The sequence below is a fragment of the Suncus etruscus genome, chromosome 14 (genome assembly GCF_024139225.1).
Source record: "Suncus etruscus isolate mSunEtr1 chromosome 14, mSunEtr1.pri.cur, whole genome shotgun sequence".
Classification (NCBI taxonomy): Eukaryota; Metazoa; Chordata; class Mammalia; order Eulipotyphla; family Soricidae; genus Suncus; species Suncus etruscus.
In genome coordinates, this window is record NC_064861.1 from 68604695 (window position 1) to 68622220 (window position 17526).

The 17526-nt window shown below is 45.6% G+C and overlaps 1 protein-coding gene across 1 annotated transcript in view; it reads right to left on the minus strand.

Annotated features, from left to right (window-relative positions):
* CFDP1 (craniofacial development protein 1) overlaps window positions 1–10032 on the minus strand; it is an 81485-nt gene extending 71453 nt beyond the window's left edge. Inside the window, exons 1-4 of the mRNA XM_049786441.1 lie at window positions 9925–10032; window positions 6658–6775; window positions 5958–6171; window positions 4063–4190 (exon numbers count right to left, since the gene is read on the minus strand). Coding sequence (XP_049642398.1) covers window positions 4063–4190; window positions 5958–6171; window positions 6658–6775; window positions 9925–9988 — 524 coding nt within the window. The 5' untranslated portion in view covers window positions 9989–10032. The remainder of the gene's footprint in view (window positions 1–4062; window positions 4191–5957; window positions 6172–6657; window positions 6776–9924) is intronic.
* Between the last annotated feature and the right edge of the window lie 7494 nt (window positions 10033–17526).

Here is a 17526-nt window from a genome sequence, read left to right on the forward strand (position 1 = left end):
GTGGCCCATACCAATGCTCAGGGTCTACTGAAGACTAACTGCTTGGGAATCACTCCTCAAGATGCTCAGGGGAAAAAGTGTGGTGCCTACAGATTTAGTCAGGTCTCCTACAGTCAAACTCGCATCCCAAACTGCTGAGCTCCCTCCATCCTGAGATGTGGAGTGGAGCTTCCTGAAAACTGCCCCATTCACTGGGTTATGGGTAGTAAGCACCAAGGAAGGCAAACTATTATCTATGGAGTATATTTTGTCTAAACAGAAGAATCTGCAGCTGTTCTTGAAGAAACAATGCAACAATATAAACAGAGGGACATTATGTATGCAAACGAATTTAAAAATATACACCTACCAAGCTAATGCCAAAAAAGGCTGACAATTCTAGGAGCTGGAGGAGAGAAAGAGATTACAATCCTTGCTTTGCGTGAGGCTGTGTACACACAGGGCCCCCTAAACTGTCAATGGTGCCCCTGAGCATCACTGGATATGAGCAGCCCCCCCACAAAAAAACAAGCCTGAAAAACGACAACAACAACAAACTATTCTAATTTCAAGGAGGTTAAAAAAAAACTTGAAAGCTAAGTATAATCTTGGCTTGAATAGTGAGCAAAATTAAAAACAGACCTCTAACAAAGATTACTGGAATAACTGAGGGAAAGTTTGAAACGAATCCTGTATGAGACGACTTAAAATGTGGGCTCTGAAAATTGCTATTGTGGGGCTAGAAAGATAGCACAGCAGTAGTGTTTCCCTTGCAGCAGTCAATCCAGGACGGACGGTGGTTCGAATCCCGGCATCCCATATGGTCCCCCAAGCCTGCCAGGAGCAAAGTCTGAATGTAGAGCCAGGAGTAACCCCTTAGCGATACCAGGTGTAACTCAAAAAACAAACAAAACAAACTGGGTAGAGGAATCTATTCAAGACATAATTAGGAGACTCAATGGATTACACAGAATACAAACCAATCTTTAAAGGCAATGATGTTATCTCAGCGAGTCTATCAAGTAAGCACAGTAAGACCACATGACTGTGTGATAGTGTAGTGGTCTTTTGCCAACTAAAAACCAATATAAGCATTTCTTTTAATGAGTTATTTTTACAACTATTCTGTTAAGCAAGTGTGACTAAAAAATGCATAGTTTAAAATTAGTAACTAAATTAAAGCTGGAGAGCTAGCACAGCAGGTAGGGTATTTGCCTACAGGGTTCAATTCCCGGCATCCTTCATGGTTCCCCGAGCCCCACCAAGAGTTAATCCCTAAGTTCAGAGCCAGGAGTAACCCCTGAGTATTACCAAGTATGACCCAAAAGCAAAAACAGAACAAAAAATTACTGACCATAATGACAACACAGTGGTAGGGAGTTTGCCTTGCACGTGGCTGACCTGGGAAGGACCTGAGTTTGATCCCTGACATTCCATATGGCCCCCCTGAGCCTGCCAGGAGCGATTTCTGAGTACAGAGCCAGGAGTAGCCCCTGAGCACCATCAGGTATGGTCCAAAAACAAAACAAAAAATTACTAAATAAAGTAAAACTGGTATCATTTCTTTTTAATCCAGGCTTATTGACTGCAAAATAAGCCTCATGTACAACAAGCCTATTGAAGATCTTTTCTTTTTTGGGGGGAAGGAGCAGATATGTTCTGAGGAGTCTTGCAGGAGTGTAAGACCATCTGGGATGCTGGGGAATGAACCTATGCCAGCTACTTGCAAGACAAAAACTTCACCTGCTGTGCTCTTTGGCCCTAAAAATCTTTTCCAAACACAGCAGCAGAAGCAGCAGTAGTGAACCCCATTAGTGAATGGAAGTGACTCCAAATGAAGGCCAACTGAGGTCCAGTGACTTTCATCTGATTCCTCAGAAACTCAGTTTTTTTTGGTCATGCAGTGCTAAAAAACAGCAAGTTGTGTGCAGAGTTGTCTAGGCGAACAAAGTAATGAATTTCTCATAACTTTGGTGGTATTTATACTTAAAACAAGAAGTTCTGTATCAGAAAGAAATCTTTGAAAGAGTAATACTGAATTTAAAAGACATGGGCCCGGGCGGTGGCGCTAAAGGTAAGGTGCCTGTCTTGCCTGCGCTAGCCTTGGACGGACCGTCGATCCCCCGGTGTCCCATATGGTCCCCCAAGCCAGGAGCAACTTCTGAGCACATAGCCAGGAGTAACCCCTGAGCGTCACCGGGTGTGGCCCAAAAACCAAAAAAAAAAAAAAAAAGACATAAAAATTCCATATATTTAAACTAATGCATTGTAGCATTAGAAAGTAGAAAAGGCAAGCTTCTCTTTTCTTTTTTTTTTTTTTTTTGGTTTTTGGGCCACACCCGGTAACGCTCAGGGGTTACTCCTGGCTATGCGCTCAGAAGTCGCTCCTGGCTTGGGGGACCATATGGGACGCCGGGGGATCGAACCGCGGTCCGTCTCCTAGGCTAGCGCAGGTAAGGCAGGCACCTTACCTCCAGCGCCACCGCCCGGCCCAAGCTTCTCTTTTCTCTCTCTCTTTCTTTTAAAAGAGGATGGGGTTAGGCCTATATGCAGCAATACTCAGGACCATATGTAGTGCCAGGACCATTGACATGCCATATGCATGCCAAGTACTTTAACCCATACTTCTAGTTGTTAACCTAAAAATAAAAAACCTGACATGACATAAATAATGAACAGTATGTAGCAAAGAAGTCTAGTGGAAAATACTGGTAACTATATCACAGAAGACAGTTAAGTATATTCAACTTGAAGACTTCAGGATCAGGCTTAAGACAATGAAAAGAACAGTCTAGTTAGCAGCTTGTTTAATGCAACAGGAAGAAAAGCCAAATATTGCTAACACAATTATTTCAGTGTAGGAGTGACTCACACAGGAGGGCAACACATAGATGTTTCTTAACGACAAATCTAACTGATGCTGATCTGTTGAGAATCACAGTTGTTAACAAGTATAATCTAAATTTAAGTATTTCTAATATTGCAGGAGTGGTGCAATTACAATACAGGAAAATGGATTAAAAAGCTTCTGCTTCCATAGATGAAACAACCTTGCTACTGAAAAACTAACAAAACCTCACTTAGTAATAATACAACCATGAATTATGTAAGGACAATACAATAATATTCTGGGCGCGGGGGGGGGGGGGGGGGGGGGGGGGGGGGGGGGGGGGGGGGGGGGGGGGGGGGGGTGGGGGGGGGGGGGGGGTGGGGGGGGGGGGGGGGGGGGGGGGGGGGGGATGGGTGGGGGGAGACCTGGGAGCACCAGGACCAATTCTCAGTCAACCAGAAACAAGGTTCAATACAAGGGAATCCCAAAGATGTGATACTGCTTTGGCCCAACAGTGCGGAGACAGCCCAGGCAACATCACTAGTGCTAAGTGTCTGGTGCTACAGGTCAGAAGCCTGGAAGACCATGTGGTGTCAGGAATCGAAACCACACCGAGCACACACTAGGCCTGCGCCCTACCTGATGTAACATCTCAGGGCCTTGCACTATATTTGTTTTATGTATTTTGGGGCTTTTGGGCCACACTCAGGGGTGTTCAGGACTTGGAGGACCATAGGGGGATGAAATCCAGGTCAGCCATACACAAGCAAATGCCCTAGCTATTGTACTGTCTTTTCTCTCCAGCTCCAAGACCTAATGTTTTTTCAAGTTTCATGAAAAAAATTTTGGGGGACACACCCACCAGTTCTCAGGGCTAATTTCTGGTTCTGTGCTCAGGGATCACTCCTGATGGTGTAGGACTGTACCAGGGTCAGCTGTGCTTGAAATTCTTACTGGATTTCAGAGGCCCCACAAGAGTTTACACTTAATGTAAAAGTAAGCAGAAAACATGGTGGCGGGTGTAATCAAATTGTCGTCTCTTCCATTCATTCATTTTTGTTCAGCTCATCATCTCATCATACCCTCAACTGCATTACCCTATATGAAAGAACCTTTCTCCTATTCTCTGATAATTCAGAGCCACTGTTTGCCTTGAGTTCAAGCACAACTCTAGTAAAAAAAAAAAAAAAGATAGGCATTCAGAAAGACACTTACTTAAGGAACTAGTTCCAGATTCTGAAAGGTCACCTCACCTGACTTCTTCGCCAGCGAAGTCAAACACCTTGGTGATTTTCACTTTTTCAGTTTCTTGAGGTTTCTTCTGGTCTTCTGCTTTGACCACCACTTTGCTTGAACTTGTTTCTTCAGCCTCATTTTCCCTCTATAAGAAGAAAACACACAATTCTAATGATAAAGCCTATAAAAACTACCAATCAGGACCAGAGAGATGGTACAGAGATTTAAGGTGCTTGCCTCGCATGCAATCAACCCGTATTTGGTCTCTAGCCCTACATGGTCCTACCTGTCACAATGATCCCTGAGCACAGGGCCAGGAGAAGCTCGTGAACACCAACATGTGTAACCCCCCCAAAAGAAAAAAATAAAATCAGTGTTTGAGGCTACTGGATGGGGAGGAGTTGGGAACAAACCTAGTTGTGCTAAGGGACCCTGCATGACTGGCCCAGCTCGGTGACCAGATATAGAACTAGGGATGGAATCTAGGCTGGCTAGAAGGCAGGCAAGCATCCTCCCTGCTATGCTTGCTCTCTGGTCCCAAATAATTTTTTTTTAACACAAAGTTATTCATTATTAAGTTTTAGGCACACAACATTCCAACATCAATCTCTTCACTTGACCACTTCCCTCTTCCCATGACCTGTTTCCCTGCTATCTGTCCCCCTACAGCAGCCCCTTTCCCCTCCAAACTGCCCCAGTGTCCCTTCCCTAAATCACTCCCCACCAATCCCATGGCAAGAGTCCCCCTGAAGAATAGGTCTCCCGTTCTTCATTTCAGTTGCCTTTTTTTTTTTTTTTTTTGGTTTTTTTGGGCCACACCCGGTAACGCTCAGGGGTTACTCCTGGCTATGCGTTCAGAAGTTCCTCCTGGCTTGGGGAACCATATGGGACGCCGGGGGATTGAACCGAGGTCCGTCCAAGGCTAGCACAGGCAAGGCAGGCAGGCACCTTGCCTCTAGCGCCACCACCCGGCCCCATCAGTTGCCTTTTGGGACCAAAAGCTATTTTTAAATAGTACATCTCCAAATAGTTAAAGACCTACTGGGCACTTGGTCACAGAGACTAACTTTTCCCACCTTAGAAAATAACCAGTTCTGGAGCCGAAGCAATAGCACAGCGAGGAGGGCATTTGCCTTGCAAGTGGATGACCAGGGGTTTGATCCTCAGTATCTCAAATGGTCCCCCAAACCTGCTAGAAGTAATTTTTGATCAGAGCCAAGAGTAACCCCTGAGCGCCTCCGGATGTGCCCCCTCCCCTGCCCCCAAAAAAGGGAGAATGCTCAGCTATTTTCTTGGTAAAGTTACGCTCAAAAGGCATCTACTCTGCCACCTGCCATGGGCTACACATCTGCTTCTGAGGAAGAAAATCTATGGGGAGTGGGGGAAGAGTTTCAAGGCAATTAAGAAGAGCACAGCAGGTCTCAGCACCTGCCCTGCAAGGAACTCTACCCCTGGGGCCACTACATGCAGCCAAATCAGTGTTGGCAACTTTGCCAACTGTGGATCCCACCACTGAGAGCAATTTCTGGTCATGTGAAGTCCGGCTCACATCAGAGACAAGCCCCTGCCATGTGCACAACCAAAGATGGTGCAAACATGGGGGCAAGGGGTATGGCCATGGCTCTGATGGGTACCATGGTTCAATGTGGACAGCCCCATCACAGCACATAGGAGGGGAGGTGGTGGGGCTGCAGGCAGAGTTAAAGGCCAGGGAGGGAGCTCAGTGGGCGGAAGGAAGGAACCTTGAGTTCACTCACAGGTACCAAAAGCTACCCTGAGCACTGAGTCAGGAGTAGCCCCCGTGTACTGTGGAGTGTAGCCTCCAAACACACACACACACACACACACACACACACAATGAGAAGCATCAGGCTTCTGGGGATGTGGCCCTTGTAATCCTCCAGTGACTTACTTTAACATGCGTGCTGGGGGTGCCCTTTGGCTTAGGCCCCACATCACTGAGGAAGCTCGCCCACAGCTCCTCCTCCTTCTTCTTCCTTGCATCCTCGAACCCAGGACCCTTCTCCTGCTCACTGGATGCTTCCTCCTCACTGCTGCTTCCTTCAGACTCCTCGCTGGCGTCCTTCTCTTCCTCTTCTAAAGAGAGGCCACCTTGTTTCCGCTTCCTAACCACCAAAACCCAGAAGGAAAACATAAGGAAAACCATGCACATATGATGTTACCCTTTCCCTCAATTCCAAATACAATGCTGAAAGCCTCATTAAGTCTGGAGTTTGCTGATTAATATGTGTACAGGGATGAAACAGGGTTTGGTAGGGGAGGTCAGATAGGGGGAAGATGGCTGAAATTTGGAGGGAAGATACAAGTCAGCATTTTCCCCTCAGTTAGAATCAAAATATACTGGTAGGGAGGGAGAAACAACCCTTGCACTGGGTTCACTTGGGCTTGATCCCTGGCACCACAAGACATCCTGAGAACAGAGCATCCTCTGCAGGAGGTAGTCTGCAGTCTGATGATGGTGCACCAAGATTCCCCAAGCAAGCCAGGAGTGACCCCCACCTCCCTAGCACAGAGCCAGAAGTAGCCCTAGAGCACTCTTGGGTAGAACAAGCAGAAGTCAGACCAGGGCCTCACGGTCCCAAGGGCCTCACCTGGGCTGGATGCTCGGAGTTTTGCCTTTTTTCCCTTTGGTTTTCTGGGATGGCTCTGCACCGTCCACTTCATCTTCCTTCACTAGCTCATTGACGTCATCTTCACTATACTCTCCACCTGGAATCACATCACAAGGTGATCAGACAAGAGGCATACAGCTCTCTGCACCAAGAGAAGACATTGTAGGTTTAAAACTGGTAAAAACCCAGCCAACTCTTGGCAGATCAGAAGGTAATTGGGCTCCAAGCCCCAAGTGAGAATACCTGGGGCTAGAAAAACAGCACAGAGGTGAAGGTACTTCCCTGATACGTGACCCATTCTCTGAATGTGACCCAAAGTTCCCCCAAAGTGAGAGTACTTGATATCAATATTAAGGGATGAGAGTTCCAGTAGTTTTCAACCTTTTATACCTAGAAACCTTGGAAATCATTGAGGCAGTGCTGAGATTTTGGGGTCAAATTGGAGCTATATGACCACTAAATAATGTGGCAATTATTGACTCTAGAGAAAAGGAATGCTGGAATAGGCATCACAGCAAATACATTACGTGATTTATCATTAAAAAGTGTTCATATATTCATCATAAAAACACTGCTAAGTGCCATGATTTAAATCCTGGAAGCATATGTGGTCTGAGAGCAGAGAGTTCACACTCATACTCACACACAACCTGATACTCCCTCCTCCACAAAAAATACTGATCTAAAAGTTGAAACAGGAACAAAGGTAGTCTGAAGATTTAGGAAAAGCCTGAGGAAGTTTATTAAAGTTGGGGAGAGGAGAAGGAGGTAATATTAAATTAGATCTACACAGGAGCCAGAGAGATAGCACAGAGGTAGGGTGTTTGCCTTGCACGAAGACGACCTGGGATGGACCTGGGTTCAATCCCCAGCATCCTATATGGTCCCCTGAGCCTGCCAGGAGCTATTTCTAAGTGAAGAGCCAGGCATAACCCCTGAGCGCCTCCTGGTGTAACCCATAAACCAAAAATAAATAAATAAATAATCAGATCTAAATGTCAAATGTCAGACAAAATGTCAAATTCTGAGGGGCCAGAGAGATAATGCGGTGGACATGGCATTTGCCTTGCATATGGCCAACCTGAGTTCAATCCCCAAAACCACATAGGATCTTTTCAGCACTGTTGCAAATCAGCACTTGATGGGGTTGACTGATGGAAGGATGGAGGATGAGGTCTTTCTCTTCCAGCTCGGAGCACGCGTCTGCCACCCTGTTCAGCCGGCGATTCTGAGGTGAATGCAGCGGGTAGAAAGCTAACAGGCCGTCAGGCTTCAGAAGGTATCAGCTCTCGGAAAAGCCCCTGCCTTCCACAGACCCTTGCTTTTATACATCAGACTCAGGTACCACCCTAGGGTGGGAGCAGAATGCCAGGTCACACCCTAGGGTAGGGCACAATCACAGATCAGGATAGGATCAGTAACATAATAATCCCATGGAAATGTTTACATACACAACAAGCACGTCCAGTGCACCACTGTGTGAGATCCCTCAAACTAAAAATGAACAAACCAAAATAACCAACCAAATTCTGAAAGTGGGAAGCCCTCTCTTTTGAGGGGAGGGTTATAATGGGTAGAAAGGTGCTGGGAGCTGCTCAATTTTCAAAGTACTTCTTTGAGAAAGTCTTCTCTCTGTAAAGACATGTGTGTTGGACTTATTTTTGGGGGGGAAGTCACATAGGGCAGTGCTCAGGGATTACTCCTGGCTCTTCGCTCAGAAATCGCTCCTGGCAGGCTTGGGGAACGATATAGGATACCGGGAAATGAACCAGGGTCTGTCCTGGGTTGGCCGTGTGCAAGGCAAACACCCTACCACTGTGCTATTGCTCAGCTCTGGCTTTTTTGTTTTTAGATAAGAAGTAAGCTAGCTCTGTCAACTCCTCCAGACAGCCAAGTGCTGGCCAGAGTGAGGACTCCAGAGCTCGGCAGAGGCAGATTTTCCACTAGCAACACGAATCATCATTGGCTAGACCAACAGAGCAATGATGACTCCTTATGCTGTGCTCTTGGTGGTTAATTTGGGGGTCATTCCCAGCAGTGTTCCGGAGACCATATGCAATGTCTGGATCCAAATCAGACCAGTTTTCTTGCATGCGCCTTCCCCTATGGGACTATTTATCCTGCTGCTGGCCCTAGGACATTGTTTTGAATGACAAACAATTGATGACCAAAAAAAGGTCATCACTCCCAATGAGTCAGGACCAGGTGAGTGGCATACAGGAAAGGTTTGAGCAACCTACCCCAAAGGAGATTAATTTTGTTTTTATTTCTGGGCCACACCTGGCATCATCATAAGCTCAGGAATCCCTCCAGGGAGGTGCTTGGTAGAACATTTGGGATGCAGGAAATCGAACCCGGGTGCCAGGTCTGTCCGATATTGAGATTTATTTTAACTAACCTCCCCTACCCCACCCTGCTGTTGGGGTCGGAGATGGAGATCTTTTTTTTTTTTTTTGGGGGGGGCCACACCCGGCGGTGCTCAGGGGTTACTCCTGGCTGTCTGCTCAGAAATAGCTCCTGGCAGGCACGGGGGACCTTATGGGACACCGGGATTCGAACCAACCACCTTTGGTCCTGGATCGGCTGCTTGCAAGGCAAACACCGCTGTGCTATCTCTCCGGGCCCGGAGATGGAGATCTTTTTATGTTGTTGTTTTTGTTGCTTTTTGGGTCCTACCCGGCAGTGCTCAGGGATTACTCCTGGTTCTATGCTCAGAAATCGCTCCTGGCTCGGGGGACCATATGGGATGCCGGGATTCGAACCACCAACCTTCTGCATGCAAGGCAAATGCCTTACCTCCATGCTATCTCTCTGGCCCCGGAGATATGTATACTCAGCATTTGCCTTGCACTCAGCCAGCTGGGATTCGATCCCCCAGCACTGCATACAGTCCCTCTACCCACTGTAGGAGTGATCCATCCCTGAGCACAGAGCCAGGAGTAACTCCTGAGCACTGTTGGGTGTGACCCAAAACAAAAACATTAGCTGCAAGCGAATTGCAAAGCTGAGGCTGGGCGAGGGAGACAAGAAAGCTGGTGCAGGGGAAGGTCGATTTCGACATCCCAACACCACCCGAGCTCCCCAAGCATACATGGAGCCCTACACGGGGTGTGATCCCCCCCCAAAAAAATTCCTCCAAAACAAAAACTATCTGCAGGAACACATGGGCCTCGACCTCGGGGCTGGCCCCGCCTCCCGTGAGCCGTGGGGCGGAGCCTGTAGCCAGGTGCAAGCAGAACCGCTCACCGGACGGCACGTAGTCCTCGTCCTCTTCCGACGAGGAGAAGTCGTCGGAGTCGAATTCCTCCATGGTGCTGTCCCGCGGGCTGGGCCCGGCCCACACACGCCCGCAGCAGCAGCAGCAGCCGCCGCCCCGCAGCAGCGATGCTCCAGGGACTGAGCGAGGAGCAGCACGGGGGCGGCAGCCTGGGAGACCCCCGCGGCGTGCGCGCGTGCGCAAAAGCTCGACGCGAGCAGCTGCGACACTTCCGGGGTCGGTGCTGGAGCGGTGCATGCTGGGTCTTGTAGTCCGGCTCGGCGCTTTGATTTTTTTTTTTTTTTTTTTTTTTTTTAGCACAAGCTAAATCATCGGGACACCACTTATCACCTTTGAGATGACAGGTCCTCCTCATTCTCGACGACTTGGCGCTTTCGTGTTTGCTGACTTGCTCCAATTTACTGTAACCACCCTCCAGTCAATATACCCGATGCTTTCTGGGGTTTCTTTGCAGAGGATAAGAAATTGGAATCTCCACACCATTTCTTTGTGTGGGAGCTGGGATAGAGCTAAACAGACCAACTGCTTTCTTATTACAGCACACGTGTGTAAATTAATGCGTCTTGCTCAGTCGTGTGTGTGTGTGTGTGTGTGTGTGTGTGTGTGTGTGTGTGTTTGATGGTATTTCCTTAAACGGAGCTCCAAATTCAGGTTAGTACTGAAGTCTAGCATGGTAAATAAGGTGAGAGGGCTTTTATGACTGGAAGACGAGGTGAAGGAAATTTTGTTAGAGAAGATATAGAACCTACCAACAAGCCCTCTATGAGAGCATCAAGACATCAGAGTGAGTCAGGGCCGGGCTAGAGACACCTCAATCTCAGACACCTGTTCCTCTCACAGTTGCCAGGAATTTTGGGGGAAGAAATCTTCAAGGACACTGAAGGATGTGAACCGATAAGCATAGGTTGACCTACACATAGGATCACACCTGATGGTTCAAAGCTGTGGGGCCTGAGCAAATGTGTAGCAGGGAGAGTATTTGCCTTGCTCACAGTTAACCCAAGTTTTACCTCAAGTCCATCAGAAGTGAGATCTGAGCAGTGGCAGGCGTGATTTTCACACACACACACACACACACACACACACACACACACACACACACACACACACACACACACCAATAAAACCACAAAGAATTTAATCACCACTTTTTTTTTTTTTTTTTTTGGTCACATCCGTCAGTGCTCAGGGATTACTCCTGGCTTTGCACTCAGAAGTTGCTCCTGGCAGGCTCGGGGACCATACAGGATGCCGGGGTTCAAACCACCGTCCTTCTGCATGCAAGGCTAACACCCTACCTCCATGTTATCTCTCAGGCCCCAGTCTCCACAACTTTTCCCCTGATGCTGAGATGCTTAAAGAATTGAGGCAAAAAGCCAAGCAGAAGAGGCTGATTTAGGGCTTGAGTCCACATGGATGGAACTGCCAGATCTGTCTACAAGTCCTGATTGCCAAATGCCTGAGGTTGATGTCATGCTACCCTATTGTTCTTTTGCAGAATCAAATCCAACACCTGTCTCCTGATTTTCATGGGGTGAGCCACAGTTAAGAGGTGTAACCACACCTCGTGTTGCCTGCATCACACCTCACCCTCCTTTCAATCCTGACAGCGGCTAGATTGTCTGAATGTTTTCATATGATTGTAACTACTCAGTTTCATTTGTGGTATCATTTTCTGGGGGCACTGCTGTGCCTAGAGCCCAGTGTAAGTTCATTATAGGCTTTACTGTGGGGAGGACTAGGATGAAGAGTGCTGGACTGTGAGCTCACTGGAGTCCACATCTGTCCTGCTTGTATATAACATGTATGACCCAATGAGAGTTCATGTCATTCCATTCTCAGTACAGGAGGGGATATTACATGAAAATGCTATCTCTGAAAGTGTTTTGTTATAAATATGGTGTATTTCAGTGTTTTCTTCTTAGAGTGTCAAAATTTTGGTGGGGGAATTTGCAGACCCAGTGGTACTCAGTGGTTACTCCCTCTTCACTCAGGAATCACTCCTGGCAATCTTGGTACCATGTGGGGAGCCGGGGATCAAACCTGGGTCAGGCACGTACAAGGCATATGTTTTACAGGGTGGACTATCACTCTGGCCTGAGTGTGTCATTGTTTTGTTTTGTTTTTTGGTCTATGATGCTTTCGGATGTTGGTGATCAAACCAGGGTTGGCCACATGAAAAGCAAATGCCCTACCTGCTGTGCTATTGCTCAAATCCCAAGTTTCATGCTTTTTTTGTTGTTGTTTTTTTGTTTGTTTTGGGGCCACACCTGATGACACTCATGGGTTACTTCTGTCTCTACACTCAAAAATTGCCCTGGCTTGGGGAACCATTTGGGACACCGGGGGATAGAACCACAGTCTTAGATTAGCGCCTGCAAGGCAAATGCCCTACCACCTGCGCCACCGATCCAGCCCCTCAAGTTTCAGGGTGTTTTGTTTTTTGTTTTTTGTTTTTGGGCCACACCCCGGTGCTCAGGGGTTACTCCTGGCTGTCTGCTCAGAAATAGCTCCTGGCAGGCACGGGGGACCATATGGGACACCGGGATTCGAACCAACCACTTTTGGTCCTGGATCAGCTGCTTGCAAGGCAAACACCGCCGTGCTATCTCTCTGGGCCCAAGTTTCAGGGTTTTAATTCTTACATTTTGGTCTATGATTCATTTAAGCGGATCTTTGAAGTTTTTGAGTATGTCCAGCTGTGCTCAGGGGTCACTCCTGACAATGCTCAGGAAACCATAAAAAGTGCTGGGGATCAAATTAGGCTCAGGTTTTGGAGCCACATCTGGCAGTGCTCAGGGATTATTCCTGGCTCTGCACTTGGGTCATTCCTGGCAGTGTTCTAGGGCGCATATGGGGTGCCAGAGATTGAACCCAGATCAGCTTCATGAAAGGCAAACACCCTACCCACTGTGCTATCACTCTGGCCCAGAAATAATGTTTTAAATACACAAGTCTTTTTTGTTTTGTTTTGTTTTGTTTTTGGGCCACACCCGGCGGTGCTCAGGGGTTACTCCTGGCTGTCTGCTCAGAAATAGCTCCTGGCAGGCATGGGGGACCATATGGGACACCGGGATTCGAACCAACCACCTTTGGTCCTGGATCGGCTGCTTGCAAGGCAAACGCCGCTGTGCTATCTCTCCGGGCCCACAAGTCATTTTTCAATCCTTCCAGTTTAGAATCACATAAAAGCTGCATAATGTTAATAGAAAACCCACAACGTGGAGCTAATAAACCTCAAGTTCATCTAAGTACAGTTCAATCAGATCTTTGAACAAAAAATTTACCATGAATTAGTAGCAAGTTGAACAGAAAAATACCATAAAATATGTATATATCTTTTAAAAAATGAAAACAAAACTTAAACAATAGTTGCAAAAGATTAAGACTCTTTGGCCATTGAAAAAAAAAAGTAAGAATTCCAGTTCACAGATTTGAAAGTAATTCTTTATTGGTGAACACTTATACCAGAATTAGAAATGTCAGTAGAAAAATAAAATTAAATAATTTTTTTCTATTGTACAAAGTTTTGATCATTTGGATGGTAGTAGTTAGTGAAATAATCTAATACAAAAAGTGGAGCTGGTTTTAGTTACACCAGCCTAACAGTGCTCAAAAAATAAATGCACAGACACACTTTCTGTGGACAGGAAATGGCACCAGTGCTTCCCCTCCAGGAAAAAATTCTTAGGGAAGGCTTGAGAGTGCTGCATTTTGCGGATGACTTAACTGTGAAATAAGCAGAGTAGTCAAAAAGAATCTTGAAATCAAAGCCAACAGAAATTGCAAGACTTAAAAAAAACTCATGATAAAACTTAAAAAGGCAAAGTGAAAAAAATCTAGAAAGTTTTTATGTTTGTTGTTTTGGGGACCACACCTGGTGGTGCTTGTTTTATTCCTGGCTCTACACTCAGAAATCACTTCTGGCAGGCACAGGGGGGCCATCTGGGATGCCAGTGATTGAACCAGGTTAGCCTCATGCAAGGCAAACGCCCTCCCTGCTGTGCTCCTGCCCCACTAGAAAATATTTAAAGGTTATTCTTTGCATGAATATTTTTTACCACAATTTAAAAATTTCCTAAGAAGTATTTTGTTACCAAAAACAAAATAAAGCAAAATTAAAACTTAACAGCACACAAAACATATAATTAATATTTTTAGTATGTTCATTCTGTATTTGTATTTGGACTTCAATGTTTTCATTACATATCTTTACCCCAAAACGTTTTGCTCATTCTTTTTTTAAGCTGTACCTGGCGGGGCTCAGGTGCCAGGGATCAAACATGGGACTCTGCATGTAAAGAATACACTCAGCCCATGAACTCTTTCCAGTCCCCCAAACATCCATATTTAGGGGTCAGTGGCATGGCTCAGCAGCAGACCGACCACATATTCTGTGTGAGGCCCTGGGTTCAATTTCCAGCTCTGCAAAATTAACAAACAAAACCCGAAAACAAAGTATGTTTCCATATTAAATAATCAAGAAATCAAAGCTTGGGGAAAGAAAGTTTACATTGAGTATGCTTGCCTTGCAAGTGTCTAACCTAGGTTTGATCCTCAGCATCCCATGTGGTCACCCAAGCAACACCAAGAGTGATTTTTTTTGGGGGGGCGGGGAGAAGGGCCACACCCAGCAGTGCTCAGAGTTACTCCTGGCTCTGTGCTCAGAAATCTCTCCTGGCAGGCTCGGGGACTATATGAGATGCTGGGGATTGAACCCAAGGCAGTCCCCGGTTGGCTGCTTGCAAGGTAAACACCCTACTGATGTGCTATTACTCCAGCCCCACCAGAAGTGACTCTTAAGTGCAGAGCCAAGTGTAACCTCTGAGCACCACTGAGTGTGGCTCAAAATCAACAACAAAAAAGAAATCAAAGCTTTTTTGGGAAGGGGGTGGGTTAAAAAAATCAAAGCTCTTCTCTTTGAGTGGTGGTTTGGCTCACACCCAGAATTCTCAGGGATTACTTGGCTATGTGCTTAGAATCGCCAGGAGTGATGCTACTATCTCTCTGGCTCCAGAAACCAGCTTTTATATTTGGCATTGCTTTTCTTTCCAACAAAAACAGTGGGAAAAAATGATGCACTGATGGGGGAAATGGGAAATTGCGTCTCTAGGAAGCCACCTATTAGCAAAGACACTAGACAGTGGAAATTAAGACAAAAAATAATCTAGACAGTGGAGAACAAGACATTCAATACAAATGTCAGGATACTTCATCTGAGCAGTCACCCCAAATAACTGTGTATTTGAGGGGGCCGGGCGGTGGCGCTAAAGGTAAGGTGCCTGCCTTACCTGCGCTACCCTAGGACGGACCACGGTTCGATCCCCCGGCGTCCCATATGGTCCCCCAAGCCAGGAGCGACTTCTGAGCGCATAGCCAGGAGTAACCCCTGAGTGTCACCGGGTGTGGCCCAAAAACCAAAAAAAAAAAAAAAAGAAAAAAAAAATAACTGTGTATTTGAGAGGAGAAATTAAAAAGCAAAAAAACAGGGCCTGGAGAGATAGCACAGCAGCGTTTGCCTTGCAAGCAGCCAATCCAGGACCAAAGGTGGTTGGTTTGAATCCCGGTGTCCCATATGGTCCCCCGTGCCTGCCAGGAGCTATTTCTGAGCAGACAGCCAGGAGTAACCCCTGAGCAACACTGGGTGTGGGCCAAAAACCAAAAAAAAAAAAAAAAAAAGCAAAAAAACAAAACAAAACAAAACCCAGAGGGTTTATGTATATGTACATGTTAATATATATTAAATATATGTACAGCTATTCACAGGATAATGTTCACATATTGGGATGAAAATACATTTCATATTTGATTTTTTAAAATGAGTGGATAATAAAAATAAAGCAAACAAGAAGTAGACAGAAACTAAACAACTTTCCATATGCATCTCTGGACCGGAGCTATAGAACAGCATGCAGCTGACCCAGAATGTGTCCCACAGGGTCCTCTCAGCATTGCCAAGGGTAATTCCTGAGTGCAGAGACAGGAGTAACCTCCAAAAAAAGCATTCATACTCTAAGGGAAATTAATCCAACATTGACGTCATGGATCAGTATGCTAAACATTTAGCATTCTGCAAGAAGGACCTACTGAACACTGGCCTACATGTGTAATTGGTGAGTTCATTTCAAAAGAATGTCTGAGATATGAACATTTTTCAACAGTGGCATCCTTCAAGAGAGATGATTAAAATAATTTCCTATAATAAAGGTTACAACATCTCAATTGTTTTAACCATTAAAAATCAGGGCTCCTTGATGTAAAAATGGAGCCTTTAATTAAAGACTTGAAATTGTCTTGAGAAATAATGAGGCACTGGAGCATCCTCTTTCTTTCTTTTTCTTTTTTTTTTTTTTTTTTTTGGTTTTTGGGCCATACCCGGCGGTGCTCAGGGGATACTCCTGGCTGTCTGCTCAGAAATAGCTCCTGGCAGGCACGGGGGACCATATGGGACACCGGGATTCGAACCAACCACCTTTGGTCCTGGATCGGCTGCTTGCAAGGCAAACGCCGCTGTGCTATCTCTCCGGGCCCAGCATCCTCTTTCTTAAATATCTAAGGATACTTGCTGCATTTCAACTCATAATTTTCCACTTCATTTGAATTTTATCCCCCCTCTATAATTCTGAATAAGTGGTCTAATGGTTTTGTACTCAAAAGAAAACATTAGTTACTCTCTGAGAACATTTTGTAATCTTTGTTTTGTTTTGTTTTGTTTTGTTTTGGGATCTCTCCTGGTAGTGCTCAGGGGTCACTCTGGCCCCTGTAATCTTTAGGACTTTTTCTGATAAGTCAGTAGTCCTGACTATTTTCAATCAAAACCAGAGTGCATATTGCTTTAAAGGGAATATATAATTTTTGTGTGCTCATGACTTTATAGGGCTTCTAGACTTAATCTCACAATAAAACTTTTCTTCAGAAATTGCACATTTAGGGGCCGGAGAGATAGCATGGAGGTAAGGCGTTTGCCTTTCATGCAGAAGGTCATTGGTTCAAATCCTGGCATCTCATATGGTCCCCCGAGCCTGCCAGGAGTGATTTCTGAGCAGAAGTGATGCCTGAGTCAGAGATAGGAGTAGCCATTGAGCACTGCTGGTGTGGCCCCTCAAAAAATTAAAATAAAAATATTAAGACAGCACATTTAATGACCAGAAAGAACTTTGAAAACAGGTAACAACATTGACTGTAATCAAAACAAAACAGTCTAAGTATAAGAAACTTAAATGTTTGTCATCCTTTCTCTTTAGAGGGTCACAGTCTGCAGGCCTTATAATTTAAAAAAAAGGCAATAGAAGAAAAAAAATTAATTTTGTTTAAAGACTCTTGACATTTCATTATCTTTGAAATGATAAATTCTCATGAAGGAAAATATAAAGGGCACAAATGAAGCAATCTGAAAATCAGATTTCTGGCACTTTCTGAGAGTGAAACCCCAGACTAAGGTGGCTGAAAACATACTACAGGGCAGCCCCCAACATTCAGAGACCAGGACCCACTAACTCTAGGTCAAGATATCTCTCAACATGTTTTCAAGTCACTAATAAACACTAGTCAGTAGGAAAAACTAAAAAAAT